The 19,941-nt window shown below is 37.8% G+C and overlaps 1 protein-coding gene across 2 annotated transcripts in view; it reads right to left on the minus strand.

The window, feature by feature from the left end:
- The window catches only part of LOC762747 (telomerase protein component 1), a 34,671-nt gene that overhangs the window by 7,660 nt on the left and 7,070 nt on the right, over positions 1-19,941 (minus strand). The window contains exons 3-18 of one of the 2 annotated variants that reach the window (XM_011663862.2): positions 19,562-19,630; positions 18,305-18,411; positions 17,695-17,757; positions 12,338-12,471; positions 11,571-11,704; positions 10,987-11,079; positions 9,896-10,182; positions 9,194-9,305; positions 7,857-7,964; positions 6,391-6,564; positions 5,456-5,643; positions 4,837-5,027; positions 3,911-4,070; positions 3,042-3,147; positions 1,710-1,838; positions 707-825 (exon numbers count right to left, since the gene is read on the minus strand). In XM_011663862.2, the coding sequence (XP_011662164.1) occupies positions 707-825; positions 1,710-1,838; positions 3,042-3,147; positions 3,911-4,070; positions 4,837-5,027; positions 5,456-5,643; positions 6,391-6,564; positions 7,857-7,964; positions 9,194-9,305; positions 9,896-10,182; positions 10,987-11,079; positions 11,571-11,704; positions 12,338-12,471; positions 17,695-17,757; positions 18,305-18,411; positions 19,562-19,630 (2,174 nt within the window). The remainder of the gene's footprint in view (positions 1-706; positions 826-1,709; positions 1,839-3,041; positions 3,148-3,910; positions 4,071-4,836; positions 5,028-5,455; positions 5,644-6,390; positions 6,565-7,856; positions 7,965-9,193; positions 9,306-9,895; positions 10,183-10,986; positions 11,080-11,570; positions 11,705-12,337; positions 12,472-17,694; positions 17,758-18,304; positions 18,412-19,561; positions 19,631-19,941) is intronic. The other variant, XM_001198485.4, reaches the window with a different exon arrangement.

Here is a 19,941-nt window from a genome sequence, read left to right on the forward strand (position 1 = left end):
ATGGATGGATGGATGGATGGATAGACGGATGGATGGATGGATGGATGGATGGATGGATGAATGGACGGACGGATGGGGGTGGGGGGACAAGAGGATGGATGGATGGATGGACGGACAGACAGATGGATAGATGAATGGATGGAAGGACGGATGTATGGACAGACAGACGGACGGACGGATGGATGGATGGGTGGATGGATAGATGGATGGACGGATGGATGGATGGATGAATGGACAGACAGACAGACGGACGGATGGATGGAAGGATGGATGGATGAATGAAAGAATGAATGAACAATTGAATCAATCAATCAATCAATCAATCATTTAATTCCTCTCATTATTTATAGAGATGCTTGTGATTAACCTTTGGTAGCCTATTTTCAAATGAAAACCTCCGCCAGTGGAACGTATCCTTTGTGCATAAATGAATAACACTTACATAATTCCTTAGGAAAATTCATCCAATTTTCAAAGTGATCATTGATGAAAATGCCCTTATCTGCAACTGCTCAAACTGAAACTAGCTTTGATTTCTTGTTCTCTTAAATCATTTGAATGTTGTCTACATTTCTTGGAGACGATTCCGTCTATTAAAATCATTAAACAAAAACATTGCAAGGTCAATGGTCCCCATTAAGTTTTGGGCTAGATGATTCCATGAAAGACTAAGAAGACTCTTTTACCAGTGACATGTGATACTTACAGGACTCTAGCAACTTTCTCATAACGCAGAGCGACATCTTCTCTTTCCACCTCCGGGTCGTTGTTTAAGGCTTCCAGTGATTTCCTGTAACATTCCTCCATTTTTTCTGGACCACCAGCCTACAAATACCCAAATAGTCACAGTAGAAAAATTGAAGAACATACGGCTGATGTGATTAGGAATAACGGTTTAGTTATTTAAAGATATATATCACAGCCTAAAGGCTTACTTGTACTATATTTTGACAAATTAATTTACTTAATAGTATCGTAACAATTGATTGAAGGAAACATTGTTTTATACCTCAATTTATACTCATAAACATATACAAGAATGTGTGTCATCCTTCCAATGAATGTGTGAATATTGCGATACATGTAATTAGGATGATTTTGTTTTGTTTTTAGCTTTCTCTTACACTTGATTCCTGTGTGAAAGGATATTATTGTAGCACTGTCCCATTGTATATATATACACTGTAGTTTTAACCAACTTTCAATGCAAAATGTTTTTATTGTCACATGTATCCTTACCTGCATGCAGTGCTTTTCACTTCATGATATTCAGCAAAATTGGGTCAATTTTTAATTATTTTGATGATTAAAAGACCTCACAAGAGGGGTCATGATCTGTAGAGGTGTCATGGTCTAGTGAATCCAATGGTTCACGGTTTCAGTCCTGCCACGGCACCAATGTCCTTTGGCAAGACATTTATCTACATTTGCCACCCTTGACCCAGGTGATGTAATCGTTACCTGGTAGAAATTGATTCCTTAAAATGCTAGAGCCCCATAATGGCAGCCATGCTAAAGCCGGAGTAATAATTGTGGAGCGCTAGGAGTGTCAAGCTTGACGGACATGAGTGCTATACAAGAACCCACTATTATTATTATAAATACAATACATTGCAGAATAATAGCTTTCCTTTAACTTCTAAACAGTCTCCTTCATAAAACAATCACATGACTAATACTTGACTTTAAATTTAAATTCATCAACCTACCTTCCTCCAATATGCCAAGAGATCTGCACTGAACTCAAGTTTGAAGAACTCATCGAACACATCCCACTCCGTCAAGAAGGCTGCTAGACGTCTCTCATCTTTGATCACGCTCAGATGGAAAGGATATTCCTACAAAGATGCGATTGAGGCAGAGGTATGTTTAAATAGAAAGGAAAAGAACAGCGAAAGAATAAAGAGCTGCACATAAAACATTTGATATCTTTCAGGGTCTCGCTAGTAACGTCGGTCCATGAGATCGGTTTCAAAAGCCATCTAAATAAGCAGAGCTGCCAACTTTGTGCGACCAAAAAAAGGAAGAAATTTCAAGCAAAAAAAAAAATTCATTAAAACAAAACTTACAACCACGCGCGACACACTTCCAATGCAAAAATGTCCATTCTTCATGCAGTTTTTTTCTCCAAATTACGACCTATAGTTATTTACAAGTAGGTATTTTGTTGTTGTTATTTTGGTATTATTGGCATTTCATTCTTTTCGAGAATATTTTTCTCTTCAAGTATGTTTTAACTTTAGTTTTCTATTGACTTTGTGATTGAAATAACATTTTAGGGCACTTGTTTGACGTGCGGTATGTAAAAAATAAAAAAAATAAAAACTATAAAAAATGTTTAAAAAACGTATTTTGTAAAAAAAAAAGTAATTGGGATGAAAAAAAGTAATAATTCCGGGAAAAACGGAATGGTTGACAGCTCTGAATAAGTAATGCAAGAGTTCAAGAGACTGACATCCTATAAGGCTGACATGTCAGTCTTGGTGGCCTTCTGAGTATTCATGTCTGACGATGGGATGAGCGCCTTAGGGCAGCTGGACTAAAGGCAGGGTAATAACAGGACTTTGTAGGCGCCTTGAGCATCTTGTGGGATGAAGGTGTGTACGATAGATATGTAGTTACATTACTATTACTATACATACATCCATTTGATGACAAAGTTTCATTAAAGCCTGTCTGAACTAGTTTGACCAGGAGGGATTAGACCACCTAGCATGGTCACTGACAGGGCGCTATCTCATCAACTCAGCTCTCAATTAACGTAAGAAAAAGAGGATCATCGGGCACCACTTAGGCATTGTTTTCTATATACTGTAGAGGGAGCAAGTAGCTACAAGTAGTACAGTGGGGCTTTAAATAAAAGCAATACACTTTTATTTCTAACAGCAGGTAAATACAAAAATGCCTTTCTAGAATGACTCAGGCATACTCTTTTACTGCAAATCTCAAAGGGAATGGCATTATTAAAGAGGAATGGTATTTTCGGCATGGCCAGTTACTAAGCCAAGAGCCGACTGAAAGATTGACGGAACACTCCATACCTCACATTTCCTCTCGATAGTTGAGACTCCCTGAAAGAAGTCGGCTAGTTTGGTGTGCCACCAGTGGTACTTCTTCTGATCCTCCTCCCCATTCTTCTTCAAATACCTGAACAAAACAGATGGATATTCTAGCATTACAACACCAAGAAAGTCATGAGTAACACATGATGTTAGAGGGGTTCTGGGGGGAGACATGCAAATACTTGATATCCTCGATATCTGCTAACCAGATTTGAAGCAAAATTTGCGACAACTGAGAAAATTGCACAGAAATATTATCAAGCTCATCAATAAAATAGAAGAATAGAACACATGGTCTCATATGGGGATATCATATGTGTGTATGTGTTAATACCCTAAGGTTAATGCTGCAGTCCAGACATGTTTCCACAATTGAATTACATTCTGGCCAAAATAACCCATCTGCACTTTATACAACTAATTTTCAGCGGATTTCTTTTGTAATGCAGTATCATCACCAGAAACAAAATTTGGCCCTGGAAAGTCTTAATTTCATGAACCTATTTCAACACAAAATGTGCGACCGTTAATGAACACACAATTCTTTAGATTCTGGTAAGTTCCTTGCTTTCCTTAACACTAAAAAGAGGTATTATAGTTGAAGTCCTGACAAGCCTCCCCATTCCCTCAAATAGATTCAATTCAATGAACCACTTTCAAAACAAACCGTGCAACTATTTATATATACACAAAATTATTTACAATCTCTTTTAAAAGTTTCTTATTTTTTCTAACAGCTTTGCTGAGAGAGCAAGGGTAAAAATTAATACACCCCTCTCCACTTTCAAAACAAAATGTGCAACTATTTATACATACAAAATTATTAACACGCTCTTTGTGTTTCTTACTTTTTCCTGACAGCTTTGCTGAGAGAGCGATGGTAGAAGTCCAGACGCCCCTCTCCACTCTCTCCAAACGGCCTGAGGAAGGGTTTGAGAGCACGGAACACCCGGGCCCACTTGTGAGCAGACAGTGGGCCGATGTCCTTCTCTTTCTTTTCCCTGGAGTCTAAAAAGGTAAGAAAGAACAGATGATTCATCTTTTCATCTTATCTTTAATAGTCACATTACTGTCTGGATGCACAGAGCCCCCTATCAAAGAATGCCAAACATGTGCCATTCTGTTAGTTAAGGACTGGACTACTTATTCATCAGAAAATATGCCCCCAAGATTCACAGACCAAAGGCTGTTGTTGAAATTGCTGTTGTTGTTATTGTTATTACTATTATACACTTATGTCAATATTTGAATTTTTTCTGCTGGATTTCTGGATTCGATATGATGCAAATATTACAAGCTGCCCCATTTTTACTGCTATCATTATTATTATTATATTTTTGATCAATGAAATCCTGTTCAGTGATTGGTCAACATAGCATCATGTGACCAAACATAACATTGCTATGTTGTAATTGTGACGTCATCCATGGTATAGTGCACTACACCATAGCACTATACCATGGATGACGTCATATATGCGATCAATCAAGATCAATGTGCTATTTGTCCCGGTATACTTTCGTCTGTGCTGCTCTCACTGCACTCTACACTACTTCAGTGACAGTGAACATGAAGGTTGGTTTGAAAAATAAGAAACAAATATATCATGCCCAATTCAAGCCACTAGTGAAATTATGGATTCCTCGGCGACAGAAATAGCACTATTTTCTCTATTCCTGCCACCTCGATCCATAATTTGAACAAGAGCCTCTCAGTGCATGGTATATTTGTTTAATATCAAAACAAATTATTTATCATCATTATCATTACTTACCTTTCTTCTCTCCCCCAGCTCCAGGACTAAACCAGGAAGCGTTTGGCATCAGATTGTCTTCATCACCCAGGATCGTCAGTAGTTCTGTTTCCAGGAGTCCAGTGTTGGAACACTCCAGCAGGCATAGGGTAGCAACCAGCAGCTCCCCTCCATTCTCTTCTTCAAATCGATCAAACACCTGGGCTAGGAGACTAAAGGTGATAACAAAACAGAACAGGCAATTATGACAACTGCTTGAGAAACCTCCTCCAAGACAGAGTGAAAAAGGCTTGGCACAATCTTTTTTTAACGTGGTATGGCCCTAAGGTTTGACAATGAAGAGTACTATTTACCTACTATTGCTAGACCCTCCATTCTATTGTTCAAAATGAAATATGCTTCATATCTTGAACTGCCATATACTTTGATATAAATCATGACTGAGATGTGATAAATGCGGAATCAAACTATACATAAGCCCTGAGACCAACAAGTCGAGGAAGGCCCTTGCGTATGGAATCCTCACCCTGCCTCTCTACCCCAATCCCACAGCCTCCACTCCCAGCCCTCTCCCTCCCCCACTCCCAGCCATCCCTCCCCCCGCCCCCTGATTTGCTTTGTAGCTTTCTTTGTTACTTACTTCAGAAGTCCGTCGGCCAACTTGTTGATCTTGTCGGTAACCTTGGAGAAGACTCCGAAGACTCGGAGCTCTTCACAGGCCACAGACAACCAGAGAGGATTCTGGGAAGACTCCTTGCTCAGGAGGTTGGCCATCTGTTCCTCGTCGAGTCTCTTGTTGTAATTGCCAAGTGTCTCCTTCACAATGGCCTGTAAAAGGGAGATGTCACACAATATTGAAGGCATCGTTTAACAATGTTAAATCTGAGATGCATGGCCTTACGTGTTATCAGTGTCTGTGATATAGTGTAATATTGAAGCCCTGAAAAAATTGCACTTCAAAATGATCATGAAGTGCCTCAAAAAAGTAAAAAACATTGAGTGATCGGTTTTACCATATTTTCCCCCATAGACTGTAGTGTTATAAAAACCATTAGGAAAAACGCAAAATTTGATTTCCATTTCCATTTCCAATCATAAATGTCTTGATAAGCAGACAGGTGATCGGCTTGTAAAAGTCATGGGGTTCCTAACTGACAAAGGTTTATAATCATCATTGCAGCATGAGCCAAATCCAGGATTTTGTTTCAGAATCTGAGACAATGTTACAGAGTCACTTTAAATGTAGACTAATCTTTAGCACCATAACCATCATCCTCATCAACATCATCATCATCATCATAAAAAACATCAATATCATATTATCATCATCACTACCATCAAAATCAACATCACCATCGTCCTCATCGACATCATCATCAGCAGCAGCATCATAAAATATCATCATCAACATCCAAATTTACAAGCAGTCAATGAAATCTTTGGAAACATGAAAGCAAGATTGAAGGGTGCACTTAAAAGCAGTTATAAAACTGAATGTAACTAGCCTATGCTCTACAGTCAAACTTGAATAAATTAATATGAGTAAATGTATGTATATCATCATTTTGTTCTCACCTCTCTAGATTCCATATCGAGGGGTGTGACAAAGATCTCGGTGGGAGCGTTAGATCGAAGTCCCAACGTCTGATGCTGGGGTGTCTGGTCTATCATTGAGAAGATGCAACGGATCTGAGGCGCCAGCTTGTTAGGGAGCCAGGTCAGCACAGTAGACTCTTTGCTCTCATCAAACTGCAGGAATACAGAAGAGATGATAAGGGAAAATTTTACTTTAAAGGGATCGTTTAACAATGTTAAATCTGAGATGCACAGCCCTACATGTTATCAGTGTGTGTGATAAGGTGTTATATTGAAGCTCTAAAAATATTGCGCTTCAAAATGATCAAGAAGTGCCTCAAAAAAGTAAAAACTTTTGAGTAACCGGTTTTATCATACTCATTTTTCCCAATAGACTGTAGTGTTATGAAAACCGTTTGGCAAACGCAAAAATTTGATTTTGATTTTCAATCATAAACATCTTGATAATCAGACAGGCGATCGGCTTGTAAAAGTCATGGGGTTCCTGACTGACCAAAAGGTTTATAATTATCATTGCAGCATGAGCTACATGTGTAAATCAAGGATTTTTTTAAAGGATCTAACACAAAGTTACCGGATCCCTTGAACACAACTCCACGGAACGGAGAGAACGATGGATAAAATCAGAAAAGTAACAGGGAGCAACAAATTTGTGGTGCCGTCAGCACGTGAGATTATTTGCTCTCCTCAAACTGCAGAAGTGGGGATGAAGGATTATGTCATGTAATAATATCATAACTCATTTGGACCAGGATAAAGAGGACAATTATAAGGAAAAAACTGAAAAAGCAACAGATTTATGGCGCAAACTTGTCAGAAAGCCACATCAACACTGTAGATTCTTTGCTCTCCTCAAACTGACGCAAAAAAGAGTGCTCATAACATCCAATCAAACAAGTGAAATGAGTTATGACCTGTCTAAATGTATTTCAATTTATGCAATTTTCTCTCTCCAAAACAGAAATTCTGTATAATCTAACAAATGACTGTTGCCAAATTGAGGTGAAAAAGCTGATTCATTTAGACCTTTAGAAAACACTACACTATTATATTAAAACTTATCTGTAGTAGTTTATAGGAGGGATTGCACCACCATTCAAGGTCACTGGACAGGTGGTTATCTCATTAACTCTCAATTAACATAAGAAAAAGAGGATCATGGGGGACCAATGGTCATCAATTACGCATTGTTTTCTATATAGAGGGAGCAAGTAGCTACCAGTAAGACAGTGTGGCTTTAAGTTAGAGCAGTTTATCGCGTTAGGTCTGAACGGACCTGGATGGACCCGAATGGACCCCTATGGATGATGAAACACGTTACCTGGTTGAGGGCATCAATGATGATGACAGGTTTGGTGTTGGAGTTAGACAAGACACTACTATAAGTTAGAGCGGTTTATCGCCTTAGGTCTGAAGGGACCCCTGTGGATGATGGAACACTTTACCTGGTTGAGGGCATCAATGATGATGATGACAGGTCTGGTGTTGGGGTTAGACAGAGCTGCATAGGTCACCTGACAGGTCTCTTCAAGATCCTTGGGCATCTGACTCTCCTGGAGAAAAAAAAAATATACATATAGTTTAGAGAATTGCTTTTAAGTACATGTCCATGGGGGTGTTTCACAAACATCCTAAGTTGAACTTAACACTAACTTGGACTTAAAAATTATGGAGAGCCATTCGTAGTCTTAAAATAAAATATATATATATAAAATATATAGCAAAAACTCAAGTATTTTAGACTTATCATAAATTCCACATCAAGAACGTGAAATCTCCTTGACAATGGAAAATACGAATGATTTGAATCAACATTTTATGCCTTGTAAAATAACTTTTACAAAATATTTTCAATTTTCCATAATTGTTAAGTCCAACTTAGAGATACTGTAAGTTATACTTAGGATCTTTGTGAAACACCCCCCATGTTTATAGACAGCAAGATAACCAATAATTATATCTTCTATCATAAAAATGGGATGTGTACGAATTGTATGCATGTTCTTTTTATTTTTTTTATGTGTGATGTTTTTTTTGGGGGGGGGATGGGCACTTCAAAAAATTATAGAAGGGTATATTAACTTTTTATGATTAATGTTCTTTTGAGTGTCATTAATGTAATGAGTTGGGATGAACTCTAGAAGACCTTTTCCTCTAAGCTGTCCATGGTCTTCAGACAAAGAAACTCTCTAACTTCTTAGGTCAACTGATGGAACAAAATAAAAAACTGCCACAATCGACTCCTGTCACACAGAGAAAATATCAAAAAGTCTGGGTGCAGCCTTTGCGCCACAAGAGTAAAAAATCACAAGTCAAAACCATGAAAACAGCACAAATTCATAAATATGGGACTACAATGAATGGTACTGGACATTTCTAGAAAAACACGTCTTACCGACGATTTTGAGTTATAGTGTTGACATGAAGGGCAAAGTTTTGTCAATTTCGTAAATAAACTTCATAACTTACCAAACAAAAACTACTGGTAGATTTAAATCTAAATTTGTGCCATCGCTAAAGCAATCCTTGCAGCCCCCGCGAGCCCAGCTAGCTATGTCGCAATACACTAACGACTGCAACTGCGGCCGGAGAAAAGGTTGAAATAAGACGATATCTTGGCAAAAAAGGGAAACAAAATTATTTTTTTTGTCTACGAAATGTAAAAATCAGGGGAGCAGCCTATACAGCGATGCGACCTTAACGCCGGAAAATACAGTATTGACAATAATGTAGCAAAGTAGGATTTCAGTCTGCAACGAATAAAGATTCAAAAGTGCCTTACGTTGACTGCTCCTATCTCCTTAAGGAATCTCTTGAGGGCCACCTCCAGGTTGGGGGATCCAGGGACAGCCCCTACAAAGTGGTAGAAGACGTGCCATCCAATCTCGGGAGATCTGTGCCGTCAATTGGCAACAAAAAATACAGGAAAAATAATCATTAATCTGGTTCTATTCACTAGTATACATGACATAAACATACTGCAAATGGCGACTATTTTTTCATTTTTCTTTCAAATATACATTATGGCAGGTATGCCAGTTAGAATTGATCAGAGGGCCTGAAATTCATCTAGAATGAGCTATTTTGTACATAAAAAAGCCTAAAATATGGTCTGAAAATAACTTGCCAGGGCCTGAATTCAGGCTATTGCCTGAAAACTGACATCCCTGTTATAGTGATGGTTATTTTACCTGACTGCTAAGAAAGCATAAATGCTTGTTAGTAAGCAACCAGAGGACTGACAGCTTTAGGTCCTCTCTGAGAGACCTGGTAATGAGGATTGATGCCTTACCAAAGGGCACTATGGTGCGTCGACTTGGTTTCGACCCCGGATTACGAGACCACTGGTCTACCAACTAAGCTATCGCGCCTCCTATGGTCATTAAGGTTTTGTGATCCGACATGTTTCTTATCCTAAAGCCTAACTTAACTACACCAAATGCAAAGTAGGACAGGCAACTTCTCATGCATGCATAACACCTACCCTGGTATCTCCCTGGTAGCTGCCTTGGTCACCGACACCTCCGCGACCTTGGCCATGATGGAGGACTTGCCCGTGCCCGGTCCGCCGAGGAGCAGGACGGGCGCGGTGGACGACATCCCCACCACGTAGTCCTTGATCTGTTCCAGGATGACCGTCCGTCCCAAGACGCAGCCGCTCCTGTTCTTCATGAAGGATTCGTGGGCCTCCTTGGCCTGCTGGTAAGGGTCCAAGGGACGATCGTCCAGGGGGTACTGCTCAGAGATTCGCTCCGTGAAGAATTCAAACACCTGCAGGCCGCGAGGTACGTTCAATGCATCAGACATGTTATCATCTAACAAATATATCTCGTTTTAATACCCAGGGTAGCCCAATCCGTATTATAATTGATCTTCCAAGCACCCTGTAAAAATGTTAATGATAACCATTTGGATTGCACCAACTTTATGGAAAAACTATTCAAAAGCTAATTTCCAGTTCCTATAACTCAAGCCACAGAATATTAATACACAAATGGGATTAGGTAGATGGGTGGGGGTTCCAACTCTTATTCAAAATTCAGTCAGCAAACTTCAACCCATTTCAATGCTTGTAGGCAAACACACACTTAAACAAACACAAAAAGAAAATCTGAAAAACCTTTCCTTTACTCATTGACAATAATTCTAAGCCTGAATTTTGTTAAAGCCCCAAAACATACCGGTACATCATTTAAAAGGCCAACCCACAAGAAAACAATTCTCTTCCTTAATATTGATTTCCTATGCTATGTTTTACAAGATGTAATAGAATGCTTTTATAATATTATCTTTATTAATCATGTCATAACTCATCCTCTCCAAGCGCTATAGTTCTCCTTAGAACTATAAGCTAAGAAAGATAACAAACAGTCCTTTTCGGGACTACACACCCCCAAGAAAGATTACTGAGTCAGAGTCCTTTCCAGGACTCCTCAACCCTCTCCCCCTCTCTTACATGGTGCACCCGCAAGCCTACTGTATGTCATAACTCTGTATTATATTATATCATGTTAAATTGTTTTGAGTACCAAATAAAATATCATTTGAAAAACAAAAACAAGTTCTGTTCCTTACCTTATCTCTGAGTGAATCCATTCCACATAACTCTACTTGTCCGTCATCACCAATTCCATTATACTGACACTCATAGAAGTGCACTTGATTAGTCTGTGAATCGAAATGAAGAAATCAGTTGCATCAATGAAAAATATTTCGCAAGCTACCATTTCCAGTCTCAGCTCTACCTACATATAGTTTTATGAATTTATTTAAAGGCACACTGTCCTACTTGTAGCTACTTGCTCCCTCTATATAGAAAACTTCCCAAATTGGTGCCTGTTGGTCCCCCATGATCCTCTTTTTCTTATGTTAAATGAGAGCTGAGTTAATGAGATAGCCACCTGTCACAGTGACCTCGTTGGCTCGCTGTGTGGTCTAATCCCTTCTAGCTGCCGTAGTAACACCTACCTTTAAGTGGTGATAAATTGCAAAATCAGTATAAGCACCTGTTTTGGAATGAATTTATTCATTTCGTTATAGTATTAATCATAAAACTACATAATTATAAATAAAAGATTTAATTGTTCACAATTAATCAATTAATTAGCAGCTGCTTGAGGATTCCACAAAATGGATTTTAAACAAATTTAAAAACTCACCCCAAATCTCTCCTTGAGCATCTGTTTGAGCATGTTCAGTTTCTCTGGGGCGATCGGGTTGACGTCTACAAAGTCCTTCTTGTATTTCTCCGGGAGCGATTCCAAGAAGGTGGAACCTCTCATGAAGAATATGGCTGCAGGTTAACGGACGGAGCATACCAGTCAATATTGAGGAGGATCATTGAGCATAACAATATTCTGTTTTGGTATAGCATAAACAGTGAAACCTGTCTATAAAGACCACCCAAGGGAGACAAGAAAAGTGGTCTTCATAGGCAGGTGGTCTTTAAAGGCAGGTGGTCTTTATGTACAAGTTCCTATAGTACATGGTTTCAACGAGAAACCAGTTTCAAGGGAAACAAAAAATGTGGTCTTTGCAGTCAGGTGGCCACTAAAGCAGGTTTGACTGTATCATGTGACAAACACTCAATGGCACCATGCACTCCCATAGACCAAGAATTTTGCTCCGGCAGCTGCTACGTCTTCTAAGGAATACATCCTACACCATGGGCATAAATCCTTACGTAATACCTATAGTTCAGGGGGGGATGAATGAATAGATCATCCCCCCTGAACAATAGGTATTACGTAAGGATTTACGCCCGTGTCCTACACACATAAAAACCAACTTACCGTACTACACCCGTGTGAGAGAGAGACATTTGCAGACAGGATGCTAAATGCTAGAACGTATCAAATCAATCATAACTCTTTATAAGACGGCACCCCGAAACCAATGTCCTGAAGAAATTTGATGTGGTACTTACAGTTCGGGTTGGTCTTCCTGTAGGCAGCATGCATGATCTCCATCTCGGTGACCGACAACCCCATAATCCACTGGTATTCCGTCATGACGGATTCTGGTACGTCCATCTGATTTGGAATCCAACCACATCGCTCGCTACAACAACAAACACAGCCATGAGAACGCTTATTATTAGGTATTAATCAATTTTTCTTTTTTAGAATACAAAGATTGCTTTTCACAAGACAAAACAAAGCCAAGAAGATAGTACAAATGTAAGTGACTGAATTCGTTTTCAAATCCACAATGATATTCTTGGAGGAAGAAAAAAAAGAAATTTGCAAACAAAAAGATTATTTGTTGATGTACTAAAAAGATATGTTTAGTTCCAATGTATGTTTTTTTAAGAGTACTCATCAAAAAAGCTTTTTAGGAAAGAATATCCTGTTTATCTACAAATTTTGAACTCATCAGAATCCTCTAATTATGAACAATGATATTAAACTGCAGTACTGTGGAGCATGGAGATATGTAGATGCAGCATGATACTACATACATGTAGATCCTGGGGGGGGGGGGGACATAACACCAATGATATATCAGGGGGTGGCACATATGAAACCCATGCTTACACATGCATCACTATTTACCGGTAGGCCATTTTTAAACAAAAATCTATGTTAAGCGTCATCGCCTGCTTTTTTTTTAAATGAACAAACATGAAAAACATACTACTGCTAAAATGATCTATTTCTGAGTTTTTTTGTTTTTTTCAATGCTGGTGGCCATCATGAAAAATAGCCTGTCAAAGAAAATGTACCAAGGGCCATTTTGAAGGAAAAAAAAGAGAAGAAAAAAAGGGCCTCCTCCTTTTAGCAGGACGCTAAACATGTTTTTTTGTTTTTTCATGGCCTTAGTCATAAATTACACATGGTATTATAGCCAACATCATCTCTTTTAATCTGTACCAGAAATTGCTGGATGATGTTGGAATCATTACCTTCTCTGCTATTATTATTATTCAACATTATCTCATGAGCGAGCAGGCATGCATGCAATGCCATACCTGCCAACCTGAGACAAGAGAAATTAGGAGTAAATTTTACTGGATGGACTACGAGGTCGCGAACCACCGAAGGATTGGGGTAGTAGCCCGTAGATTGGGGGGGGGGGGGGACACAGGACTTTAGGGTCTATTTTTTTTTCTCTCCATTTTAATGGTGCAAATGGGACTTTTCCTTCAACCTTATCGCCCCACATAAACAATTTTTGAAATGTGAACACTCACAAAACTACATGTTTCACTACCCACCTCAGTTAGGAGCCCTATTTTGCAAAGGTATATAGTAGTAGTAATCCAAAATAAATCCGAGGAAGTCCGGTAAATAACAAGCTTCCACGATCGCAGTCATCGCACAAGCATAGAAGAAAACACGCCAATGTATACAGTGTTTATGCACGGCGTATCAACTGCACATGTAATATAAATACACGTGGGCTATACGCAGGTATGAATAAACATCCCCAAATTGCTGATGTGAGATGCTTGTAGGATACTTTACAGGACAGAATGGACATTTTGCCATTGAAAATGGCGGACGCACACACAAAATATTAATTTTAAAAAAATTATTTTAAAAAAAATTTAAAAAAAATTTAAAAAAAAAAAATTTAAAAAATCGGAGTTTTGAGGCATGCACTCGGAATTCGGAGTTGGTATGAAAAATGCGGAGAAACTCAGCCTAAATCGGGGTGGTTGGCAGGTATGCAATGCTCTTTTTTTTCATTTTGAAACTTATGAATATATATTGGTTTCAGCAAAAAATGATTACCGGTATATGAATTTGCATGACCCTTAGGGATGAATATAGGAATTGATGTAGATATAAAATGAAGTATTATAAATATTCAACAGGGGCGCTTAGAAGAGATCGTAACATACACAGGTTAATGTAATCTGGGTATTGTGAAGAGAAAGATCAGATACAGAATATAAGTTGTACACATGTAAATTGAGATTGTTTTAATCATTCTTCCTCTTCCAATTTGCTTAACTTGTATACGTGATTACCTTTGTTACCTTCAACAACAATTTTTTTTCTTCTTTTAATTTTAATTCAAAAGTAAAAATTTAAAACGAAGATATTTAAGCAGTTTGTTGGAAGTTGGGTACATGATTGGGCGAGTGGATATGTCACCGGTTCAAGTCCCACCGCGGCACTAATGTTCTTTGGCAAGACATTGATCTACATTTGCCACTCTCCACCCAGGTGTTAATTGGGTACCCGGAGGATGCGAAAGCTAATGTGCTTAGATTAGCAAGTGTGCGCTTGTAAAAATGACGCCTGGCTGGAATGCTCCCCAGGGAGTGGAGAATGTGCATACATTGTGTGTGGGTGAGCTTGAATCCAATGACTGGGGTAATAATATATCAGTAAAGTGCTTTGAGAGGACATTCGGTCCTGAATAGGGCCATATAAGAACTAGCTATTTACATTATTATTATTAATTCAATCATGCGAGACCCCATCCTTTTATCCTCCTCACCTACATGCATGGAAGACAACTGCTCGGCATACACGTACGCACTGGCGACATTTGTACAGCTATCAATATCTGACACTAACCAAAACCAACACTATTACCAGGGCACTAAGAGATGCCCAGGACACATGGGCCCCAAAATCCAAGACTGGACCCCCATGATTTTGCAGTTTTTACATAGGGCTCATTCATACAGATTGTAAAAAGGTTCAATCCAGACCCCTTTCAAAACAGATAGTGTGGAGCCCGGGAACCTGTTAAACAAAGCTTTTTTTCATAAAAGACAATCAACAAAAATCAGTGACTAATCTGCTGATAACCAATCAGAAGCAAGGATTTCACTAGCTTAAAACAAAAACTGGCATGTGTCACTGATGACAAGTTTTGTGAAATGGGGCCCAGCTTTAACCCCTCAACACATTCTATCGAACCCTGATGTACATGTAGGGCTCAACATTAACTGTAAAGCCAAATGTCCTAATTGGATTATTTAGGGTCTGTGTGCATGGAGCCCCTGCTTAAATTCAGAAATGTGGGCAACCTGGAGTAAAAAAATTGGGGGGGGGGGGGGGGGGCATGTACACATATATATATATATACATATGTCCCCCTGTTTGTTTGGAGCCCTAGCTAACCCTAACCTAAATGTTATTTAAAACAAATACCGGTACAACTTACCACACCTATAGGCCTTTGAAGAATTAAAGCCCAGAACAAATGTCCCAGTTTGATCATCAAATGAAACAATGATTTGATGATGTTAAATTCTCAACACACTTCACTTTTTGTCAAATATCAGTTACACATTGACTGAAGAGACAGGTTTACTTACATATTCAAATGTCATGCATAATTTGCATACAAAGGTTTTTCTTGACAACTTGAAAGCTTGTTAGAGGCTTGCCCAACATAGCAACAAGTAGTGTTTCAAGACAGAATTCCATGTAGCAGTCAATTTATTGATAGCAGATTATTGGAATAACTTGTCACCAGGTTCCCAGGAAAGAAACATCGATAAATTTGAACATGTTAGTAAACCTGTCTATTGGCAAACAAGTTTTTGCACAAACCTGAGAAGAATAAAAATCATTGTGTGCCCAGAAGAAGGTAGTAAACAAGAATTCTGATTAAAGATTTTTTTTTTCAGTTTTGTAATGAAAGGTACAAAAAAAACAAAAAAAAACTTATAACCTGTCATTGGAACGATTAACATAAAGTACCAAACAAAATGTGGTGTGAATTGAACATGTAATAAAAGAGAGGTAAGCACTTTAAAATATACCTTTCTAGAAATCTAGTCTGTTTTTACCCATGTATTAATTTTAGGCCTAATTAATTTGCACACTTCTTCCGGGCACACAATGTAAAGTGTATCATGGTATTGAGAGGAAAAAACATGCAAATATCATGCAATAACAAAAATAAAAACAGACATGAAAAAGATGCAAAGTGTTCAATAAAGGAACATTGATGTAAATAATACTGCTTGCAGATCATTCATAGATGACTTTTCTACTTGCATTTTAGAGTACCGATATACGCATTTCGTTTACATACAATACACCCAAAATTTGCAGAGAAATCTGTTTTAAAGCATTTTCTGTTGCCTACATGTAGCAGGAAGCAAAAAGGGTATTTAATAATCACATAATCGACTATTCTACGTATATTCTATGTGTATAAATCTCAACTTGAAAATTGATATATAAATGTTGGTCAAAAACTTGAGCAAACCATGCTGGTACTTCACCCTGACATACTTTGTTGGGCAAGAAAAGCAGAAATTATTAAATTTGCCCTCATGGACCATGCTACATCTTAAACCTACATGTATATTATTGGTAAGTTTATTAACATAACACCAACAATTGCTAGAGATCACAATACCTAGCTAGCTGAACAGTCCTTGCAATAATCATTTGATATGCAAACAGCCTCATGCTAAATGTAGACAAACCAATATCTACATGCAGATAGATTACAAGTAATGTACTACATGTATATGTATATACCATGTATTGTTCTACTTCGGTAGAAAAATGAATATAATTTACTTTCAGTTTTAGATATAAGTTGATATATTGTGGTACTGGTGGCCAAGGTTCCCACCAGAGCATTTAACACACTTAGTGCCAACACCCAGCATGAGGGACTTCAGAAAGAGAAATACCAAGGGTGACTTTTCCCCGAACAAGGGTATCGACAAGGGGAAAAAATGCATATTTTCAATGTGCCAAATTTTGTTCCTGTGGCTCCTCTTAATTCATTTCCCTCTGATAATGTTCGGCCAGGGGGGTGTTTCACAAAGATCTTAAGTTGAACTTAACTCTAAGTTGGACTTAAACATTATGGAGAGCCATTTGTAGCCTTCAAATAGAATATATTCAAAATCAAAAATTGAAGTATATTAGGCTTTTCATAAATTCCACATCAAGTACATGAAATCTCCTTTTACAAAATATTTTCAAAGATACTAACGGCTTTCCATAATTGACAAGTCCAACTTAGAGATAAGTTCGAATTAGGATCTTTGTGAAACACCCCCCAGTTCACTTTTTTGGACCAAAGGTAGCACCTTATTACCAAGAACTAGCCTACTGGTTACTATCGCATGCATTTTCTACCTTTGAAACTTGGGATCAAAACATTCTCATATTTTATAAGCATATTAGTTAAGAAAACAAAATTCAGAACAACTATGAATGAGTGATGCAAGATGAGGAGAGGGGCAAAGAGGGTGCATGCAGAACAAAAGAGGTTATATAGTGTGCACTGCAGCTTTTAATATGGCCTGAAGATGTCGCAGTAAGGTAATAAAAGTAGGAGGACTCGTACCCTGAATCGTCAGGAATCTGAAACTGAGAGATGTAGGGGATCAGCTTCCTAAGTTGTTCAGGACTGAAAGAAAGGAAGCGTGAATGAAGACAGAGAGAGAGAGGGAGAGAGAGAAAGAAAGACGAGAGAAAACAACAAAACACACACAATCAAATTGTCATCATACAGAGTTACAAGAAGAAATCTGTTTCATCTCATCGATTTAACTTCTTCCAAGAGGACAAGGTCACATTATCACTCAAAGTTTTCTTCACATATTCATCAAAATGTTCAAAATCTATAGACAATTTCGTAAAACAGTGAAATTGAATGTTATTTCTTCAGATTTCTAATTCGTTATAAAAAGAGCATACCTATCAACAAGAGATTATAAAGAAATTCATGTGAGAATAATATAGTTAAAGTATACTTGTTAAAGAATTGAGAACCTGACTCTATAATTGTTGAAAGATATCTTTACAACAAAAAATTAAATCCACAAATTACACAGAGAAAGAAATAGTAGACAAACAGCGTTAAAGAAAATTAATACAACACACGTCTATATGATATCTAGTTAAACAAACATATACAAGGTGTGACATAAGAATGAGGCAATGTTTTTAAATACCTTGTGAGATTGAGAAAGAAGGGCATGATGTTATCTTGGTAGCAGCGGTCAATTTCACTCAGGCATGTTCGTAGAGTTTCTTCTGATGTGGTATCTTTTGGGACACCCTGTAAGCAAGGAGAGAAAATGAAAATGTTCTCATCATTCTACATACCAGTCCTGATAAATTCCATCATTTAAGAAAACTGTGCCAGCTTAGTACAAGTACTGTAAATCTCCGTGTATAAGAAGCACCCCTATTTTTTAATATTTTTTTGTTGTTGCTGAAAACCCACGCGGCGAAGGACTTTCATTTAACAGCGAGGTGCAGTTGAAGGCACCGATTTGTGCTTGTGAACTTGTCACAAATAATAGTAACAATGTCATTTTTAGAAAAATGTGTAAGATCATTAAAGTAAATTAAAAAACAGAAGAGGACCTAGGATAGAACCTTGTGGTACGCCGTGTGTAATAGAAGAAAAATTGGAGGAATTATTATTATAAACTACACATTGAGATCTATTAGAAAGATTACTTTCAAACCAAGATGACAGACATATTTGAGTATTGTTCTAGTTTCTGAGTGGTGAGTCAACACACCGATTACTGAGCTGAAAGACATTGCCAGGTATAGCGCCATAAATTGAAAATTTCAATTTCAATTTTTATTTTTAAAAGACGCACCCCGACTTTCAATTTTTTTCGGCGGCAAAAAGGTACATCTTATACACAGAGATTTACGGTAAATCATTATGTTCTATATTTACAGCCCTAAATACAAATTTAAGAGCACCATTAAATATATTTGGATATAGTCATTCATTATTTTTCCCCACACCTTTACACCAAATCCAAAGTTTTAATACATCTGTTAATTGCAATATGTTTAGTGAGATGTATGAACTGAAGATGATGACTTCTTCTATCTTGTGCCAGTATCCATCTCTGCAGGGCGTTCATGGCGCTTATGGAGCTTAGATTAGACAAAATATGACATTCATGTAAAAAGGAAAGATTTGAATTGATTCATACATGTAACTCTACAGTACTTGGTATTAAAAAATGTATCCTGGGACACCAAAATGATCAAATAAATTTAATTTGTCTAAGAAAATTGTTTAAAAAACGGTCGAGAGAGATAGTGAGAGAAAGAGAGAGAGAGAGAGAGAGAGAGAGAGGGAGAGGGAGGGAGGGAGGGAGAGAGAGAGAGAGAGAGAGAGAGAGAGAATGAAAGTGAGAGGCAAAGATGAATGATTCAGAAGAGCTTTGTATACATACCCATCTCAGATCACAGTCCACGAGGTAAAGTCTTCTTTTCTCACACCATATCCTCAGTTCTGGAAATACCTGTTACATCACAGAAACAAACAAAAATGCAAGTTTAATTCATCGCCGACAACTGTACATATCCAATTTACACAAAATAAATTTCTTGTTTACTTTAACAAAGGGTGCTACAGGTACTAACACATGTACAATGTACATCAATGAACAACCAGTGACAGATACTGCTCTAACAGAGACAAAATGCAATGAAAAATAAATCAATGCAGATTAACCACATAATCTTGTTACATGTACTTTCCTGAAATACATTATTTAATTTTTCTTTTTTAAAGGACAAGTCCACTCGAAAAATAACTTACTTTCAATAAAAG

Source organism: Strongylocentrotus purpuratus, unplaced genomic scaffold (genome assembly GCF_000002235.5).
Source record: "Strongylocentrotus purpuratus isolate Spur 01 unplaced genomic scaffold, Spur_5.0 spur5_scaffold_8, whole genome shotgun sequence".
In the NCBI taxonomy this organism is placed as follows: Eukaryota; Metazoa; Echinodermata; class Echinoidea; order Camarodonta; family Strongylocentrotidae; genus Strongylocentrotus; species Strongylocentrotus purpuratus.